This window comes from Miniopterus natalensis, chromosome 14 (assembly GCF_054644295.1).
Source record: "Miniopterus natalensis isolate mMinNat1 chromosome 14, mMinNat1.hap1, whole genome shotgun sequence".
Lineage (NCBI taxonomy): Eukaryota > Metazoa > Chordata > Mammalia > Chiroptera > Miniopteridae > Miniopterus > Miniopterus natalensis.
The window spans coordinates 23,909,058-23,930,351 of NC_142094.1; the positions used below are offsets into that span (position 1 = coordinate 23,909,058).

At 36.0% G+C, this 21,294-nt stretch overlaps 1 protein-coding gene across 1 annotated transcript in view; it reads right to left on the reverse strand.

Annotated features, from left to right (window-relative positions):
* The window catches only part of MYPN (myopalladin), a 75,078-nt gene extending 59,203 nt beyond the window's left edge, over positions 1-15,875 (reverse strand). The window contains exons 1-2 of the mRNA XM_016198399.2: positions 15,629-15,875; positions 5,262-6,155 (exon numbers count right to left, since the gene is read on the reverse strand). Of these exons, the coding sequence (XP_016053885.1) occupies positions 5,262-6,154 (893 nt within the window). The 5' untranslated portion in view covers position 6,155; positions 15,629-15,875. The remainder of the gene's footprint in view (positions 1-5,261; positions 6,156-15,628) is intronic.
* Between the last annotated feature and the right edge of the window lie 5,419 nt (positions 15,876-21,294).

Genomic DNA, 21,294 nt, shown 5'->3' on the forward strand with positions numbered 1-21,294 from the left:
TAAGCTCCAGAAGGGCAAGGAATTTTTCTTGTTCGCTGCTTTAATCTTAGTGCCTGTAATGGCACATGTTCCAAAATTGGCACTTAATATTTATTGGATGAATGAAGGTATCTAGATTTTCCCCCAAAAAAGAGGAGAAAGCCCCTAAATAATGTAATATTTTAAAATATTTACATAATATTTTACATGATAATTACATATACAGGGTGGGACTAAAGTAGGTTTATAGTTGGTCAAATGGAAAATAATACATAATACTTAATAAATGATAATACAGGAATAAATTGTGTTTTGCATACTCACAACTGTAAACCTATTTTTACCCCATCCTATATACATTATTTATAACATTTTAAAGAATTCCCCTAAGTCATTTAAGATAAATATATTTTTCTTTATAACTAATTTATTTTCTCAGCACATCACTCAAAAACATAGGTCCAGAAGTACCAATAGCAAAATTTAACAGCCAAAGCAGACATTGACATTTATAAAAGGTAAATCTGTGCTGCTTCCAAAGGTTATGTACAAGCAAATATACTTAGTGTGACCCAGCTGTACATTCCTGGCGGAAGAATTTAGAGTCATGATACATGACTCAAAAAGGGATCATGGCCATTTGCTGTGAATTCCTGTAGACTCTTTCATCTGTGGGTAACATATGAATGTATTTCATTTTCTAAGACAAATCCTCCAAGGAAGCTATGTCCAATATTAACAAACTTTCAAAAACACTGATAATATAGGATACCACCCCTACAAAACAAAGCAATTTTCACCCAATTCACTTGGAAATCAACAAAGATATGCAAAAATGATTTTTCAATGTGCTAAACTAGGGTTACAAGAACATAACTAAAATACTGATTATACACAGGAGCACATAGATACAAGGTTAGACCCCAGTTTCCAGGAAGACTTATTATATTTCCTTGAAAAAAATAGCAAAAGGATGCTTTTCTTATTGACTGAGGTATTCCTACATGGCAATCCAAAATGTCTCATTATTATTTTAATGCATTTTAAAAGTAAGCCTATGGATCAAAATCTATGCTCCTGGGTTCTACGGAGATATCTTAGTTTCCATGGTAAGCAAGCAGGTAGGGGCTGGAGGCTTTTCCATCCAACCCTCTTCAATCCCCAAAGCACTAATTTTATCTTTTAAAAAGGTGTGTGTGTGTGTAAAACATGTATTGGGTAACATGTAACAGGCTTATTGTAAGGAGAAAAGTGGGACGAGTTACAGCTAAAAGAAGGTTCGAAAACACTATTTTAGTCTAGTACTACTAGACGCTAGTTCCAAGTATTACCTGTATTTTTAGTCCCTTTGTAATTACAAAGATATTGTGTCAGACTTTTCCTAGTGTCCAGGTCATTCCTTGGACTGTCCCCAGTTCCACTGCCTTCTCATTTGACCTTCAGTCCTACATTTCCGACAGCCTATTGGATATGGGCCCTTCATCTGCTCATACTCAAGCCATCAGCCCCCTCCATAAATCAGCCACCTCTTCCATTTCCTCAGTCCTGGCCAGCGACCCATCATTCTCTCAGGTGCACAGCTTCAAACTTGTGGAGTAAGTTTTTTTACTCTTCCCTTCTAGCTAGTTGGTCGCCAGTTCAGCTTGGTTTCTTGTCTCCTACATGTTGCTCGCTCACGTCTTTCCTCTGCTTTCCCAGTGCCTCCACGCCAGCCCTAGCAGAGCATTCTATGCCTGGGGTAGCTTCCTAAGTAGTCTCATGGCTCCACTCATTTCTGGTCTAATTCATTCTTCCAGATGAATTCTACCTAAATGTTCCCTTTCATACTGTTACTGCCCTGTAGGTGGTTTCCACTTGATTTGGAAGCCAAGTCGAAACTATTCTGCTTTGCTTTCAAGGCTCTTCAAACTCATCTGACTCCACTCTTCTTTCTAGTTAGATCGGTCGCCTCCCTGTCACATAAAATTACTACAGTTCCAGTGTCTGTACCTTCAGATGAACATGTTCAGTGGACCTGGCCTAAAAGAACCCATCTCTCTGTCTACATCTTCAATCTTTTCCCTCATCTTTTCTCATCTGTTACCCTACGTGCTTCACATGGCCAAGGGCTCGCAGTTCCCTGAAAACACTTGTCTCTGGGCCTTTGCACTTGCTTTCCTCTTCCAAGGGAAGAGAACCCTTGGTCTCCAAACTGAAGTAGCACCTTCTGTGTTAACTCTTCTTTATCCTGCATTCCAGGCAAAGCAATCACATTTTACTCTGAGTTGCCATCGCCTCATACATACTTCTAGTATAGCACTGACTACACAGTACAGCAGTGTTTCGATTACGGCTGCCTGATTGTTCTTTTTGATTTTCAGCTACCCTCTCAGAATAGTTTTAGACTTGGTTTCAAAACCGACCTCCAATAACACACAGTTGTTTTGTACTACTGGCGAGTCACTTTAGTAACTCTATAGGTATTTGCTGAATGAATGAATGAATGAATGAAGAGTAAATTTCTACTTAAATCCTCCTCAGTCTTCAAGGTTTAACTAAAACCCAAATATGTCCCTGAAGCCTTCTTTGACCCTTCTAGTCCTCCATCGCTTCTCTGAAGCCTGATAGTTCTTATGGTTGGTACTACAAAAATTAGGATGATTTCTTTAATTGGATAGCAAGCTCCTTGAGGGCAGGAACACGTATCTATGTTGTCTGTGTCATTGCATTGATCACAGTGCTAAGCACATAGTAAAAGCTAAATAAATATTTACTTTCTGATTAGAGTTATGTAAATTCTATGCTTAGAAAAACAATGACAGCTAATAGTCTACTTGGAAAATTCTAATTTTTTTCTTAAAATAATTGCAGTAATTAAATTAAGTACTAACTCATTTGGATAATAGTGAATACCAACTAACTTCCTGGCAACAAACCAGTGGTTGGGATGCAGGCATGAATTCCATCAGTAAAGAAATTCTTCCCAGGTAAGGTTAGTATTGCTTTATGGAAGCTGTGTACATTTTTTTCACTTTTAAATTTGTAAATTTATAATTGGCTAGCTAAGTGGTTTTTAAAAAAATCCTCTCCCAAGGATTTTTTTTTAATTGATTTTGAGAGAGAGAGACATTGATGTGAGAAACATTGATTGGCTGCCTCCTGTACTTGCCCTAACCAGGGATCAAACCTAAAACCTGGGTATGTGCCCTGACTGGGAATGGAACCAGAAATTTTTTGGTGTATGGGACAACGCTCCAACCAACTGAGCCACCTGGCCAGGGGTAAGTAGTTGCTGAGTGACCACCAGATTATTCTGTTTTGGGGGGAGCAGGATCTTGTGGTTCTTCTTGGTTGAGTTTTCTCATAGGAGCACTGAACTCTTTTTTTTTTGGATTTGAGATTGTCATGGTCAAGAAATGGGGAGAATGAATCCTGAATGATCTGGCCTAATTTTTTGTGTGTCCAATCTATGTCCAGAAATTAATGGGTTGGATAAGACTAATTTAGTAAGTTGTGTGTATAGCATAACTTGAATGCTCACCAGCTTACCCAGATTCACCAGATGCCACTGATTGGTATCCGTCATGGTTCTGTGATGACATCTCACCAGTAGGGAGGGTCATCGGGCATGCTCAGAGTAGAAGGGTAGACGCTGTTCAGTTTCAACTTTTTGCCACATCTTAAGCCAACTGTCTCACTCCTGATTGAAACCTAAGTTGAGTTCCTTGTTTTCCTCTTTCTTTATGCATTAGTTTACTCAATGTTTCTTAGTAAAAACTATGGGCCAGAAGCTGTGCTTGGTGCTCAAGATATAAAGGTGAAACAACAGGACGTCTGCCCTCAAGGAGGTCATTTAGATAACCAGATAGTAATTATATGCCATTGTAGAAATAATATTTAATATTACCTTATGTTGCCTTTGAAAAGCAAAATTCAATATATGAATATGTCTTTGGGCTAGAATCCCTTAAATCAAAAGACATATAAATAAAAATATTATATTAATATTAATACTATTGCTGTCCTATCATATGAATATTCTGTAAGAAAAAGATGAGGACCTGCTTACATACCTAGAATAATTGTTAAATAGTAATGAAGTCATGTTCTAGTGGCAATTAGGTATTAGGCAGACAAAGTAACTCTTAGAGGACTCTAAATACCAATAATTTTTTACAAAAGTAATACACTTCAAGCACAATACTATTATTACATTATAGTATTACAGACAGCAAATGCCACCCTGCGGCTACAGCTGGACCCCCATTTTGTGGGACTTAAAGCTCATAAACTTGGAAGGTCCGCATTAAAAAAATTAGAACCCCAAATTAGGTATAGCTTATGCAAATTAGGAACCCTGAAGCTTAGTCTTCATTTGCTTCCCAGAAAAGCTGACTGGTAGGCACATAAAAGATGGATTTCTCTCTACTCACCTGTCATATTAGGGAAAGACTTGGGAATTAGGAATAATAGTATTCATTAAACTGATATCAAAAAGTTTATAATAAATATAATACCTGTAAAATGAATCTCTAAATTGCTTTTAGCAACATCCTTATTTTATCTTTATTCTATCAGCTTTTATTCTATTATTTGGCTTTCTTTAAAATTGAAAAAATATCACAGGTATTCATTGAGCATGGATCATAAATACTTTCTTTTTTAAAGCTTCAGCCTATAGACCTGTGCAGACTGATACCATAGTCATTAGCCACGTGTGGTATTGGATACTTGAAATGTCACTGCTACAACTCAGGGACTGAACTTTAAATTATATTTCATTTCAATTAAAAAACTGATATTCAATTCAGTTATTACAAAAATTTTAAGTATGTTTGGAACAACTTGCATATGTTATCTACTTTATAAACTTCATAAAATCTAAATGCAGATTAATTATTTCCTAGGTAAATTTAGTAACCAAATTGAGATGTGCTCTAATCGTAGAATTCACACTGGATTTTGAAGCCCTAGTGTGACAAAAAGAATGTAAAATATCATATTAATAATGTTTACATTGATTGCATGTTGAAATGACAATGTTTTCATATATTGGTTAAATAATATACATTTAAAAAGTTAATTTTGCTCAGTTCTTTTTACTTTTTAAAAATGTGGCTACTAGAAAATTTTAAATTGCATATACAGCTAACATTATATTTCTATTGGACAGTGCTGCTTTAAACTCTGACTTTTTTTCAGAGAGTATGTAATTTTTGAAACCACTTACTTAAAAGATAAACTTAGGAGAATCATGGTAGATGGAAAGCAATTACTAAGCATTGCTGATGGGGCATTTTTACCTTACTTGAGGTGGCGGAATTCCTACCACTATGCAATCCAACTGTACTCTGGTTCCTTCTGGAACTTCTCTGCTCCATAACTTTTGAGTGAATCGGGGAGGTTGCCCCAGAGGTTCTTCATAGTACAAGGATGAAGGAGAGGACCCTGGGGTGGTGTCCCCACCTGCTGCCTCACCGGCAGCCTGCTCGGCCTCACGCCGCTTGGCTTCCTGCTGTTCGAGGGCATGGTTCACTTCATTATCTCTAGTATCTGCAGGGATGGGGATGGGAACAGAAGATCTTTCTCTTCTTTCTGACAGAGCTGAGAAACTGGAGCTATTTTCCTGCAGAACTTTGTTTTGAGATTCCAGTTTGCTCTTGTGGTTTTTGCAGGCACGAGGTCTAATCCTTTTGGAGCTATGGGCTTTGAAAAGGGAGGACAGCTCTTCGATGAAATCAGCAGCCTTATTTAAGAATACTTTTTTGGACTGGGCCTCAGAACTATATTGCGGCCTTGGTGCCTCCTGAGGGCTCTCTTTAGAACTTCGAGAGTTATCCTGGTGGAAGTCAGGGTCAAAACTGGATTTAGATGGGTGTTTCATCTGATCAGAAGAAAGACGTTTTCTAGCTTGAGTTTCATCTGCTTTTTCCAAAGGGTCATAATTGATGGCCAATCTTGCCAGATTGACACTTTCATCTAATTCTTCTTGGCTCAGAAAAGCTGAAAGATCTGGAAGGTCATCTTGGCCTCCACCTCCTTCAGCAGCTCCAGAAGGACTGCCAAAGTGGAAAGGGTTGGAGGAAGGCTCTGCTCGACTTCTCTCATTGTTTCCCCGATGTCTAGTTTCTGCTAAATAGCTCTCTCTGAGAAGCTGAGAAATGGAAGTAGAAGCTTCTATGCTGTCGTCTTGCATGCTGTGAGAAAATAATAATAATGATAATAAGTTGGGATCATTTCCAGAGAATAACAAGCCTTTGTTTACTACAGCATGATGGATTCTTAAGAACGTAAAGCTTGAAATAAAAAAAATGCCTACTTTTGATAGTTTTACAAAATTTACTATGAAGACTTAAAGATTATTCTCAAATTGTAAAATGAAGAGGAACTGAATGAGATTTTATTGAATTTGAAAATAAAAGCATAGGCATTAACCATGTTACTAAATTCTTTAAATACAAGTTCAATTGTGAAAGCTCTGCTATAGCTGTAGTGATATTAAATACAATTTCTAAATATAATTTTGATGATATCTGTAAAGGGCTTTTATTTGTAAAGCACTTTCATACACAAACAGAGATTTGATCTCCATCCTATCCTTTTTACCTTGAATGTAATAAAATAATAGAAATTAAAAGATATTGACAACATAATCTCAACTGGTAAGTGAAATTATAAACTTGATCTAGCTCATGAAAATAAATAATGCTTTTGTGTGTTATTTTTAAACTAGAGACAGTTGTTTAAATTCACTGTTGTTTATAGGTTGAATCTGCTCTTGAAAACTATAATGATTTAGCCTTTTCAAATAAGGTATAACTAATTTATTTTCTACAAAGATACGAGTTAAACCTTAGTTTTTAAAATATTTCTTAAATTAACATTGGCAAAGAGGGGATATGGGAGACAGAAAAATGGAGGGCAAGACAGGACACTCTTCACTGTATACCCTTTCCTCACTTTTGAATTTTAATTATACGAATACATGACTGATTCAAATAAATAAATAATTTTAACGCTTAAGAAAATAGTACAATAACTTTTAGTTCTAAGTCCTCTGGACTTGAGATTTTGGTAATGCAAACGAATCTTATATTATTAATATTATATCTATTTATTCATTCACACACTTACTAGAGGGATGGTAAACTGGTGGCCCATAGGCTGTTATGCCTCTCCATCCTTAAAAGATGCAGCTGATTACAGTACTCTTCCCATTGACCTTGACTTTCTTAACACTCAACTCCATCTGCCACCACCAATCAATCAGAGATGGTAACAGAGATGAAAACTATTTACCATTCTTGGCTTCTAGGTGCTGGGCCTTGTGCTGGGAAGATGGAGAGGAAAGTAATCTCCTAGATCTTTCCTGGCTGTTTAAGATTCCATGACAAAACTTATTTCAGTTCACCCCTCATATGATAGCCTCAGTTATATCACAAATAAGGCTTCCTAAGAACTGCCTTAGTTGACTTTTAGAATATTACCCAAAACTAACCTCTAAATTGACAAAGTAGGCAGTAACCTTAAGAGAGCAATTAGAGACGGCTAAAAGGATCACCTACAGCAAAATGTTCTTCCACATACTTGCTGCAGCCACATACCTGAGACTGCCACTACTGGGTCTACTTGTTTGGGTGAAGTCTATTGTGTCTTTAAAGAGATTAATTGAAAATGCAAAAGTATTGGATGGATACAAAGATTTATCTACAAAGATATTCATCATAGTATAGATGATAATATAAAAAAATTGGAACCATGTCCAATAAGAAATTAAATTATGATACATTCATTAAACCAAACTATATGACTATCTTAAATTTTTTACAACTGTGAATGATATACAAAATAGCACAAGACATCCCAATTGAAAATTTGTCTTATTTGTGCATTAACTGTGTAAAAGAACAGTTAAAGATATATGAAATCAGGTACAAAATGCTATTTGAAAATGTAATTTATGTACTGATTGAAAATCCTTCTAATTTGTTAATTAACTATTTCATTAGCCTAGTTTGAGTTTCTGTATATATTTAAATGTGAAGGAGAAAATTAAGTGCTTTATAAACCAGAATGGTCTGCTCTCTATTTGTTGGACATTACTGCATATTGTGTTTTAATGTAATTTTGTCTCTAACTATTTTAAGGTGGCTTTTATCTTGAGCAACATAGAATGAGCATTGGCTTGGAATTAGATCTGTTTTCAAATTCTGGCTTCATCTCTCAGCAGTTGTGTGACTTTGAGAAAATTACTTAACTTCTCTGAACTTTGGAATTCTCATCTGTAAAACATGGATAATATCTATTTTCCAGGGGAATTAGGATTAATGATGTCATGAATGCAAAGCTCTTAAAACAAGACCAGCCACTATAATGGGCACTCAAACGATATTAGTAAAAATCAGTACTTGAGTAAAGGTGATGTTAATATTGAAGAACTTTTAAAAAGCTTATATTTATGGTGGAAATAGAAAATACTCATGTAAGTAACCACTGCTCTATGCAATTATTTTCTTTTTTAAAGAAAAGAAGCTAATTAATGTGTAAATATGTGCCTGTTCTGATGCTTATGGTATTGAGAAACTGTTATGATAACAAAGCTTTCAGGTTTTCAAAATGAAGAATTTCTTTAATATTTTAATGTATTATTTATTGCCTAACACTTGAAGTTAGATAGATCTGGCTCAAATCCAAGTTCTGACACTTAGCTGTATAAACTCAAGAAAGTTACTTAACTTTTGTAAGCTTCAGTTTACTCATCTATAAAACAAGTATAATAACAGTAGCTATCTCCTAGGTTGAAGTGATGATTAAATGTGTTTGGGCCCAGCAGGCGTTCCTCAGTGGTTGGGCGTTGACCTATGATTCTCGGTCAGGGCCCGTGCTGGGGTTTAGGGGTTGATCTCCAGTAGGGGGCGTGCAGGAGGCAGCATATCAATGACTCTCTCATCACTGATGTTTCTCTCTCTCTCTCCCTTCCTCTCTCTGAAATCAATGAAAACATATTTTTTAAAATGTGTTTGGCATTTGGTACATGTTTAATAAATGGTAGTTGTTATTAATATTATTATCATTATTTAACAACTATAGACACATACCATGATAAGAAATGGAAATAGAACTAGTGAAGTAACTTGATCCAAGGACAAACTTTAAAGAGAAACTGAACTTTTGATTTGTAGGTAATTCAGCATTATCTATATTCCATTGTAATACATGTAGTCTCATTAACAAACTGGGCTGCCTTCAAACCTTTGTACAAACTGTCTTTGCTTGAGCTGCTCCCTGCCCCCACCTCCCTTTACTACCTTGCTGGGCCAAGTTCTACATGGTCTTCAGTTCTTAGCTAAGACACCCCCCAGGGATTTCTTCTTTTCTTTGGGTTGGGTACCTCTCCAATGTGCTCTTAATGCTCATAGTTTTTACCCTCAAACACAGCACTTATTGTAATATATTAATTTTGCCTGGTTACGTGTCTGTCTACCTCACTCTGTTTTGTATACCATCATCTGTACACACAGAGCACACAGAAGGTGATCAATAGATATCTGTTGAATTCTTCTGTTCATTAGAATAGCCTGCTAAATCAATTGCTGTTTATCTTTTTTCTTAATTACGGGAAAAAATAAGATAGATAAACAGAAATCCTATTTACAAAGTAATCTTGCAGACACAAAGAAAAAAATGTAAGTACATTTATATATAAATATATAAATAACTTCAAGGTGACTTTTAAATGTAAGTTTATTCATAGTGGATAAAATAATAGTGGAACTATGCTTTGTTTTCATACCAGAAATATCAAAGGACATCTGATTACAATAAAAAACCTGGTTTAGTATCTCAGCTCCAACATTGAATAGCTTTGCAATCTTAAGCAAGTCATTTAATGCAGCTGAATCTCAATTATTCTCATCTATCAAACAGGAAAATAACAATCCATTTCAGAGGGTCCTCAGATGTAAATGCATATATAAATTGTTAAAATGTTAAATATTACCTAAAATAGGAAATGCGAAAATGTATCACCTTCTCTTTCAAGCGTTTAAATCTGTTATAAAATTTGTACTTTTTAAAAGCCCAAGTGCTGTTATGTATACTCTAGATTTCGCTTATTTGTCCCATAAATATTTATTGAGCATCTACTATGTGCCATTCTGGGCACTGTGTCAAAAGGCAAAGTCCCTGCCCTTGTGGAGTTGACAATCTAGTGGGAAAGATATAAATGTTAAGGAGAAAAGTAAAGTAGGGCAAGGGAATCGAGAATGATTGGGGAGGAAGGACAGTGAGCTCTTTTAGCTAGGAAGGTCAGGCAAAGCTTCTGATGCAGTGGAGAAGTTGGCCATGTGACCATGTGGGGGGAAGAATATTCCTGAGGAAGAATGTCAAAGCCAGGGCAGGTAAATGTTTGCTGTGTTTGAGTCAAGCCCATTGTGCCAGGAGGTGAGTGAAAAAGAAAAGTAGAAATCACAAAAGTACAAGGCTAGATCGTGGAAGGCTTTGCAGACCATGGGAAGGACTTTAAACTTTATTAAATGTGTGAATGAGAAACCATTTTAAAGTTCTGAGAAGCAGATGACATGATTTTGAAGAAGTTCAATCATGGCTACTATGCAAAGGATCAAGTTAAAAGGGGCAAATGTGGAAACAAGCAGATCAGTTAGGAGACTATTGCAATATGCTATGCAAGAGATGGTGGTGGCTTGGATCAGCGAGTGGTTATCAGTGGGAAACGGTGAGAAATGGTCAGATTTGAGATATCTTTTGAAAGTAGATTACTGTAGAGTGGAGCTGAAACATTCCTATCACCTAGTGATGGTGTTACCGTGGTAATGTCGTAAAGTCCTAGTGCAAAGCATTAACGTTTTGCACTGTCTCAGGCTATTGATATGGGCTAGAAATGCCTGGGGACTCACCTGAGCCAGTAAGCTTCCTGATACATGCCTCTGCTTTCTAAACCAATGTGACAATTGGACTGACCCTTGAGGCTCTTATTATGATACAAGATGCCCTTCAGCAATAACCATTAGGAAACTTTGAAGATAAAAAGAATTTATTATTACTTACAAGCCCTGGAGCACACACAGTATGCAAGGGGGCAACAGCGAGGTCATGGGTAGGGAAAGAGAGGGAGCAGGGGCCTGGGGTTGGTTTTTTTGGGGGGAGGGGGTTTAATCCTCCCTCAAGGATATTTTTTCCCCCATTGTTTTTCAGGGAAAGTGGAAGAGAGAGTGAGAGAGAGAGGGGGAGAGAGAGAGAGGGAAACATCGATGTGAGAGAGACACATCGATTGGTTGCCTCCCGCCGGCACCCAGACCAGGGCCAGGGATTGAGCCTGCACCTGAGGTATGTGCCCTTGGCTGGAATCGAACCCGGGGCCCTTCAGTCTGCTGCCTGACACTCTAACCACTGAGCCAAACTGGCTAGGGCTGGGGTTCTGTTTTTACTGGGGTCAAGGGTGGGAGCGTAGGTTTTCATGAGCTCACTCTTCTTTGGTGAATTTAAAATATAAAAACCATAACTTAAGGCATGGGAAGGGGCAAAAACCAAGTACCCCAAATGGTCAGTTATCAAAATCTACCAAGATTTCTAAAACAAAGGCGCCTTAGTAGGATGAGGCAGCTTGGCTATTTATCTAATCTTGAGGCTGGCAATGCATTTATTCTAGATAGCCTTAGTTGAAGTGGATGCCTAGATAATCAAAGCTAAAGTCAGGCACTTGCATTACAAAAAAAAAAAAAAAAGCCAACTGTTGGGGCTCACACTACAATTAATCCTGTGTTTCTGGTGATGTTTGTATAAACAAAACTACTATGCTGCCAGTCTTATAAAAGTATAGCACATACATTAAGTAGAAGGTTATCCAGATTTGTGTAAGTACACTCAATGATGTTCGCATGAGGAAATCACCTAAAGACGCCTTTCTCAGAGCATATCCTGGGTAAGCGGCATATGACTGTATTTCTCAATTCATGTTAACTCAGCACTACTCTTCCGCAGGCTCTAGGAAGATCTCGTTGGAAATATAATGTAGTATAAACTCATCTTTTGCTTATAATATGAATATTTAAGCTGGGTCATTGCCAGAGAATTGTCAAACTCTAATATGAAGTAACTTAGATTCAAACATAAATACTAAGGTTTTCTGGCTAATGTAGTTTCCTTAGGTATTTAAATGAGAAAGTAAATCTGGTTAGGTCAACACAAAAATAGCCTAATGTTTCATAATTATTTTTCTAGAGCAATGGAGTAGGGAAAGAGAAACATGTTTAAGTATCTCACCGTTAAACTGGATGAACAGAACTCTGCTTACTTCATAGATTTGTTTGGGAAAGCACTTTAGAAATGCAGAGAACTATACAACTTTAAGGTAATCCTTTTCTGTTGAAGTGTAATTATTACACGCAGAATGTTCTTTAGGGGAAGAATAGTCGACAAAGTTAGACTTTGCTCCCTCTCTTTAATGCTTCTATTGACCAGTTTGTCTTGCCTTCTGTACCCCATGGCGTCACACAAGAGAATTATCTAAATCAGTTCTGGAGAAACTCTTGCTGGGCCAAGAACCAAATCCCATTACATAGAGACTAGTCCTGAAGAGTTGGGTACAGATCACCTTTTAAAAACTTGGCTGAAGATGGAATGCTCTTGAAGGTAAATCCTTCACCATTGCAATACCCATCCCTCACTATGACAGAGAGCATCCCATCTTAGTTTTATTTCAAGTCTAATTTTGCTGTGAGTGGCATTAGTAAATCAGTACATATTGCATTATCAGAGTAAGAACTTGAGATATATGGAAATATGCCAGTAACAATATGGAAATAAGTCCCATTCTTTTACTTCCTCTTTCAGTTTGAAAGACAAAAAACAGCAGATAAAAACAAATATAGAGAAATGAAGTGTATCCATTATGAGAGAATGTTGAAATAAAGAGACAGCAGAGGTGATCACACAGAGAACTAACGGGAATCTGTTTATTAAGGACATACCTTCAAGGGCAGGGATTTAAAATGTGAAAAAATTTTTAGATAATAGGCCAAAGGTGAGGAAGTCATTCTCTTACACTGTTTTAATCAAATTGGTACATGTAGAAAAGTGGGAAAGGTAAAGATTTAGTTTGAGTGAGAGGAGAGGTGGGCTACTATGAAACATATTATGTATATTTTAATTTACAGAAGAAGATAAGCATGAAAAGAACTACTAGTGTAAAGGATACTGAAGCCAGAGCCCTATGTGAGCATTTAATCCAAAAGATAGCAAAGAAATAAGTAAAAGTAGATTCTATGACCCTTAGAAAGGCTAATATAAGGCAAGCAAGAAGACTTCAGGAATATGTGTGTGTGTGTGTGTGTGTGTGTGTGTGTGTGTGTGTGAGAGAGAGAGAGAGAGAGAGAGAGAGAGAGAGAGAGAGAGAGAGAGAGATATTAAGGATTTGAAAAAAAGATAAGTTCCCTAATTAAACTGACATATACATTTGCTAGATCGGGAGAGGGGCAAGTGTCCCAAACAGGCTCCAGATCTCAAGATCTAGTTCTAGTTCAAGAGCTTGGTGAGAAGGCTCTGTGGGCTCCTCTCACAGTGTGGACTGTATTGTGACTCCAAGTGGAGGTATATGTAGCTTGTCAAGGTGACTCTGGTTACACATGAGCTCTAAGGACTATTTAGTGACTGCAGGTATAGTCACATCAACTTCCGTGTCCGCCAAAAACGTATCTGCTGAAAATATGGTCTTAAGTTTCGAAACAGACCATTCTGTCTTTGTTTGGATTGTTTTCTTAGGCAAAAGTGCAGCGCTCCAGTAGTTTTAAAAGCTCCTTGTCAACTATGAAGCACCATAAAAATGTAAGAAAATACTTCCACGGTGCCTGATTCTTCTTTATCTCTAAAGAGAGAGAATTCGTTAAAACCTTTTCATTTTTGTGTCTTGTTACAGGCAATAACACCATGAGACAAACAACGCCTTTGTCAAATCTCAATGTCAATGAAAGAAATCTTATTCTGAGGCTAAGTGTTATTTGTCTAACACTTTCAGGTTAGTGAGCTGGGTTTATTGCTCCTTTTACATATAGGAATTAACCATTGAACATTTTAAATTTAAAAACTGTCACTTTTTCATATACTAACCTTAGTTCATTAAAGTTCTTTCACAATAGAACCTCATTTACCTACCGGCCCATTTCTTCGAACATAAATTTGAAAAACCATCTCTATGAATTCCAAAACCCTGTCTGGATAAAAACTCATTCAGTTTCTTTTGCTTATGAATTGCAGTTTTGAGTCTATTCCAGTGAATATGCACCTTAGTAAACACATTGTAATAGAAATATGTAATAGAGACTATATTCTAAATTGATAAATGGAACACCAGAGCTTTAACACATTATTATGAGTTCCAATAGCATTAGCCATATTCTATAAGTGGGAATTGAGGCAAACTTCCAGAATTTGGGTAGTGTCCAGCTGTTTGTTTCATAGTCCATTATTATAAGGTTCTGTAATGTTTATAATTTTGTCTCTTGACAAAGTAAGTATAGTGTCCATATATTTCAGATTTCCTGCGATGGCACTGAATTTAAAAATTTTGCTTGTTGTTAAATCATGTGTCAGAGAGCATATTTTAATTTATGTTTAAAAACATATTTGTTATAGCTATAAGTAAAGACATTCTCAATTTCCTAGAAAAGGATTATGAGTTTTATGTGAACTTAAGAGTTATTATTAAGGAAGGACTAAAAAGGTATGACAACTTTTTAAGTTAGAGCTTGTAGAATTCATTTAATCATTACTGCTGGGAAAGTAATTGAGTCATAGTAATTTTTAGAGAAAGAAAACAGGATAGCTGTTTTATTTCTTTCAAACTGATCGATGCTAGCATCTCTAACAAGTACGAGTAAAAATATGTTGATACAATAACATTTCTTGGCATCATTACTATAATGTTCACTTTTTGGGAATGAAAATACAGATTAACCCATGTTCTCTCTTTCTTTGCTTATACAGTTTTAAAAATATAATTCAAGATGTACATTTAATTATTGCTAATAGTGCAATGTACCAGGCCAAACACTTGCCACTAATTGTCAAGTGTCTTTCTGATGCAGCTGGAGAGAGATAGGTAGAGAGAGACAGAGAAAGAGAGGAGAAAGAAAGAGCAATGTCCTTTGAGCAAGACTTTCTGCAGCTGTTGTGTACATTAATCCAGGGGGCAGATCTCCCAACACTAAATATAGCAAGCATATCCTCTTACATGATAAAAAAATATAAAATGAAAGTCTTTCACTATGGAGTCATATTATTTTAGATTTGATTTCCAATAAAAAGGAAATAAGCATTGCACACACATTCTCTATACAAAGAGCATTATTTTAATAAATGACTATGTGGAAAATTCCAATGACATATGCAGCATGTCGTGACTTCCTCTGTTGAGATACTTTTCCTTAGTACCCAAGTAGCCTCTGATCCCTGTGAATTTCATCCATCCCCTCCAAAATCTTTACATGTAGAGAGCTTTATTTTTTACCTATTTTTGTGTCCCATCACACATAATTAGAAAGTGATCCTAGGTTTTTACTCTAAACAACAGTAATTAGGTCTCTGAAATATCCCCTTTCCCATTGTCAGTGTCCTGTTATCAAAACACACTTGAGAACTTAAATCTGAATATTACCTTTCTTTTTTTAGTTGACCCAGATGAGAATGTCCAGCCCAGGCACTCCACTGTGATGATAATTATCCAAGGAGAACTTTCAGATGAATGCACAGGAGAAAAAGTAAATTCTTCACGCCCTTGGAAATAGAAAGCAGCCGTCCATAGAGAGTGAGGAGTTAACCTTAGTTTCAGTGAAGATGGCTGTAAGAAGCTGGACAACCTGTCACCACCGGAGCCAGAGCATTTGTCAGCTCACAGGTCCCAAGTTATTTTGAGCTGTATAAACCATGTGCCTGTCAAACATTCCACCTGATTGGACAGGAGAAAACTGAGCAAAGGGATTCCATAGCAGGACAGCACCTATGGGTGGTGGGGGTCAGTCAATTTTTCTACTTATAGAATTTCTCTTATAGCTAGAGACCAATGTTTATTGATTTATGTTTGAAATTAGTACTACATTTATCACACCACATTCCATCTGTCAAATAAAATGGCATTATTTTTTAAATATACCAATATTTAAAAATTTCAAGGCCCTATTTTAATTCATAGGAAATTTACTCTCATTTAACCACTGATATAGTTTAGGAAATTTGGCTATGGAAATGAATGTACCAATATGAACCTGAGAGTTTTTGAATGGTTTGTCGAAAGGTTTAGGAAAAACAGAGAAGGTAACTACCATTAAAAGTTGTTGATTAGAGACCACAGAAAAGGTGGAGAGGAAAAAACCATTATCCTTAGAATAAACCCAGTAACAAATTAGTTTAAACATACTTCAGAAAAAAAACTAATATACTATTTAAAAGTCAAAATTACTATTTAATATATTACAACTCCTATTCATGTGCTAGTATCTGGAATAACTTGTTCATATATTATTCTATGCCAGATGTCTTCTTTTATAAGCACTACCAGTCAATAAAAAAAGAATCCTTAACCAAACCAACATCTGCTCAAAAACCTACTTTGTCAAAGTATAGGTTTTTGTTATTAATTGAATACATTTTCAGAATATGAATTTGGAAAGAAAATGTTAACTCCATGACTTAGTAAAGATTACGAGTGCAGTAACATCATCATTATTAATCTTGGTAGAAGCCTGGGTTTCAAGTATTCAGAAAAATGCCATTGGTTATTTATTTTTTTAAAGAACCATTCTTAGATTTGGGTAGCATGAAATACATTGGTTTAAATCTAGCTTTCTTATTTAAATCACACAACTGCTTGTAGCATACTTTTCATTCATTCATTCAACAAATGTTTACCTAGTGTCTACCATGTACCAGGTCATGGGTATAAAGCAGAGCACAAAATATATCAAAGTTCCTGACCTCATGGAATTGACTAAGAGAGCTTTTTATCTCTTCTAGTCATCTTGAGACTCCTTATAGGATATTGAATAGATATAAAATTGCTTTGTTTATTGTGATCATATCAGAGGTTTCACATACGTTTTGCTTTGGAGCTTTTTATTTATACAAGCAAAATAAAAAAAAAAAAATCAGGAAAACTTTTAAATAATCCAGGTTAAAAAAATGAGGAAGGAAAAGGGCACAAGAAGAACTGAATTATATGGATAGGTTATTTTCATTACCACAGTAATCCGGATCTTCAATGTACAGGTTCATATGCTCTCTTACCTAATCCTGTGCTGATGTTAACCTCAAGACTACTTAATTGTGTTTCTGTATTTTCAATTTGTGTAGATGTTCTAAAAAATTTTTTATATTCAAAGAGAGGATATTCTCTCACTATCCCACTCAGATCTTGAGGCATAATCAATATAAGTGCTACCAGGTCTTAGGTAGGGACATGGGAAAGTGGAACCTCTATTTCAGGTAGCAAATAGATGTGTTACAATTTGATTTTCCAAAGGAAAATCCTTACCAAAACTGTAAGTGAATGCATTTCTACTTCCCTGCAAGCTCTGCCATGACAAGCCTGGCACTCTACCTTTCAACCAGGTGTAGAATTTTGAAGTGGGAGGAGACCCAGACTAAAAGATAAAATAGAGATGGTTGGGCAGTGGAATTAGGAATCAATAGGAACAACTAAAACAGGCTTAAAATGCATGAAAGAGTTATAAGAGAAAAAGCCAAAGAATTTCTGAATAACAATAATTTTTCTCCTCACATACTTACAATAACATTTCGTACCTAGGTAGTGTACAAAATTTTTGAGCTCTTTGAAAAAAAAGTAGATACAAATATTTTAAATAAATAATACTCAGGAACTGTGGACACCTTGCTTACAATACATCAAAGCCATATTATAGATTCTAGAGTTAAAAAGTTAGTGTCTGCTCCCAAGCAATGTGGCCCCTATCCTGCATATCATCAGTACTAATCATATAAACACTATACCAGAAACCTACTAGTTCAGATTTTACCAGAGTTCATTGGTACAAAGAATAACTTTTAAAACTTTAAAGAACATAATCCTGGGCTTGCCTTCAGCTGTTTTCTTAATTCATTCAGCTACAGAAACAATTTACTCACATTGGGTTGGCCCACAGAATGTCAAGGGATCTGGAAGATCTTAAACATGTGAGAATTTCTGTGCTAGTGGACTCATAGAACATTTTTGCATTTGCTATTTTTCCATATGGCTGTAGATTCTAATTCTTTAAAAGAAATTGCTCACATATACCAAAGTTTCAGTATGTTTTGTTTAAAGGTTATAGATTTAGCCCTGACCAGGTGGCTCAGCTAGTTGAGGCATTGTCCAGTAGACCAAAAGCCTGCAGGTTCGATTCCAGGTCAGGGCACATACCTAGCTTGCAGGTTCCATCCCTGGTGGGGGCATGTACAGGAGGCGGCCGATCAGTGTTTCTCTCTCACATTGATGTTTCTCTCTCTCTTTCTCTTCTATCTCCAAAATAAAAATTTAAAGAATGTTAAAATCAATAAATACATATCCTTGGGTGAGGATTTAAAACAAACACCTGTAGATTTATATAGAGGTGTCCCTCTCCAATACCAGATGAAAAAACACACAGCCAACACCTCTATGTCTTATTTTAAAGAACAGAAGCATGTATATATATATATATTTTAACTTTTGTTAATGATAAAAATACTCACACCAGAGACAGATTTTTTACCCTCTGAAATGATATATGCATAGTGGATTATAAAGGGTCTTATGCAAACCCCATGGTACAGTGTAATTGAGAAATACAATTAAATCCTTAAAAAATTAATTTTCACCTAAATGGTATTGAAAACACTTGTCTAAAACTAAAACTAAAAACATTTTAAAAACATGAGTTCAAAACCTATTTAGTTTTCAATAAAAACATTTTTAAGAACTATGAACAGCCCTGACTGGTGTGACTCAGTTGGCTGAAGCATCATCCCATACACCAAAAGATCCTGGTTTTGATTCCCAGTCAGGGCCCATCCCTAGGTTGTGGGTTTGGTCCCTGATGGGTTCCGGGAGGCAACCAATCAATGTTTCTACTTCACATCGGTGTTTCTCTCTCTCCCTCTCTCTAAAAAAGATAAACAAACATATCCTCAGATGAAGATTAAAAAGCAAACAAACTATAAACAGAATACTTATTTTCAAACATTGTGCTGAAAAGTAAATTTTGGATTACCTGTCTCAGAAGCAGCACCATTCCTATACCAATCAACAAGGATCATCCCCAGTCCAAATCTCACTGCCTCACTTGTGTCAGCCACAAAAGTAGCACGAAGAAATGTGATCCTGCCCCGCCGGAGTAATGAAGGGTATTTACAGGGTTCCGGGCAGATCCAGGGACAGTCATTTAGAACAGATTGCTCTTTCAGATCAACTTTAATAACTCAGCCTGCACTGTGTTCCTAGCCTGAAGGGATGATGGGGGTGGATCATGACTAAGGAAACAGAGTTTCTTGATATTTCCTTAGACTAGATGAGACGGATAATAATGATGATATTTAAGAAAAATAAAGCATAAAAAATGCACAAAATATCCATACACAGGATGCAAATGACACGTGTAAATACCTTTATTTGATTCAAAATTTAGATTGTGGTAAATATATTTATTAAACTACCTATGGAAAACAATCAATTATTATAATATTGATGAGATGAAAGCTTTCCTATGTGGTTTCTATGAAAACCCAACAAGGTTTCCTTTACTTGTGTTTTTGATATGTAGCACATATCACTTCACACTTTGTAGAAAGTATTATTTCCAAGAAGAAAATATGTTCCCAGAATTTTTTAAAAGAGCAACCTGTGATTATGATTATGCTACTGAAGAAATCCAAGACAATTAGTAGTACGTATCTCTGAAGGTGTACAATTGACTCCCACTTTTAACAACATTAATAAATGATTAATTATATTGACACACATGGATATGTCATCTAGGTGGAAATAAGGTAACATTCCTTAGCTATGTGCTAGGCACTACGTTAAGCTCTTTATGGCCATTGTGCTTTATTTTCTGAAGTAGGTAATGTTATAATAGAAAGAGGTTAAGAATTTGCCCAAGGTCACACAACCACCAAGTGACTGAGCCAGGGTTAAATCCAAGGCTAATTCTAAATCTATGCTCTTAGCCACTGCAAATATTTAAATGTTCACATTTCTAAAGTATTTGTAGGGGGCAAAAAAGGAAGGGTAAAAATGAACATAAAACATTTTCTCTCTTAGTAAGCATTTTAAAGGAATGCTATGTATAATTTTAGATTTATAATTTTCCTGACTTAATCCAACCTTGACATTTTTTTGTATGACTGAACAAACAAACAAATAGAAGAACAAACAGAGAAGGAAAAAAATAATGCTTTCATATACAGTCTAGCTGCAATATTTTAGCTGAGAACATGAATGGATATGCATTAGGCATTAATGCTGAAAGGTAGGGCACTGGAAGGCAGTCTGAATGCTTGGACAGATCTATTTTTGTTGTTGTTTCTTTATATGATAGTCATTATGCAGAGATAATTTAAGAGCTTCGTTCTTCTGAAAATAAATGTGAATGCTTTGGTGTTATCTCTCAGCACATCAACACAGGTCAGTAAATTTTTTGCAAGTTAGGCGTAGTAAAATAACAGTTGGAACACTCTCTCTTCATAACCTTAGCACTAAATATCTTAAATGCCAGTGTGCCAGCCTCCGGGTGATTCCACTCAGATTCTATTTTTGGGCAGCTCCGACATCTCAGAAAGCTGAAAACAAAGTTCAGGGTTCTTACACACGCATGACCCAAATAATCACACTAACACTAATGATGTGAAGGAAAGGAAATGAGAATTAACGTTGTTTCAGAGTGTAGCCTGAGTTCAGAGTAGCCTCAGTTATCTTTTATTTACTACTCACGGCAACTCTGCAGGTGTTGTTAGCTGCATATTACAAGGAGGAAACTGAGGCTTAAAGAAGTTTAGCTTTCCCAAAGTTACTCAGCCAGTGAGTTGCACACATCTTGGTAAATTCAAACGTAGGCCTTTTAGTTTAAAATGTATTCTCTTTTCATTGTCCTCTATGGCCTTCTCATGAAGACTAATGATGCAGGTTAGTTCAAAAATAAAAAATTACCCAAAGTAAGAAATTCACCATTATTTTTGTATGTATCAATGGGCAAAGGGTTATGAAAGTTATTAATTTGATTTTAGGGACTTGGTGTTTACTTCACAGAAACCCGGAGGAGAACAGAAAAATAGCATATGACTAAGTGTAGGGCT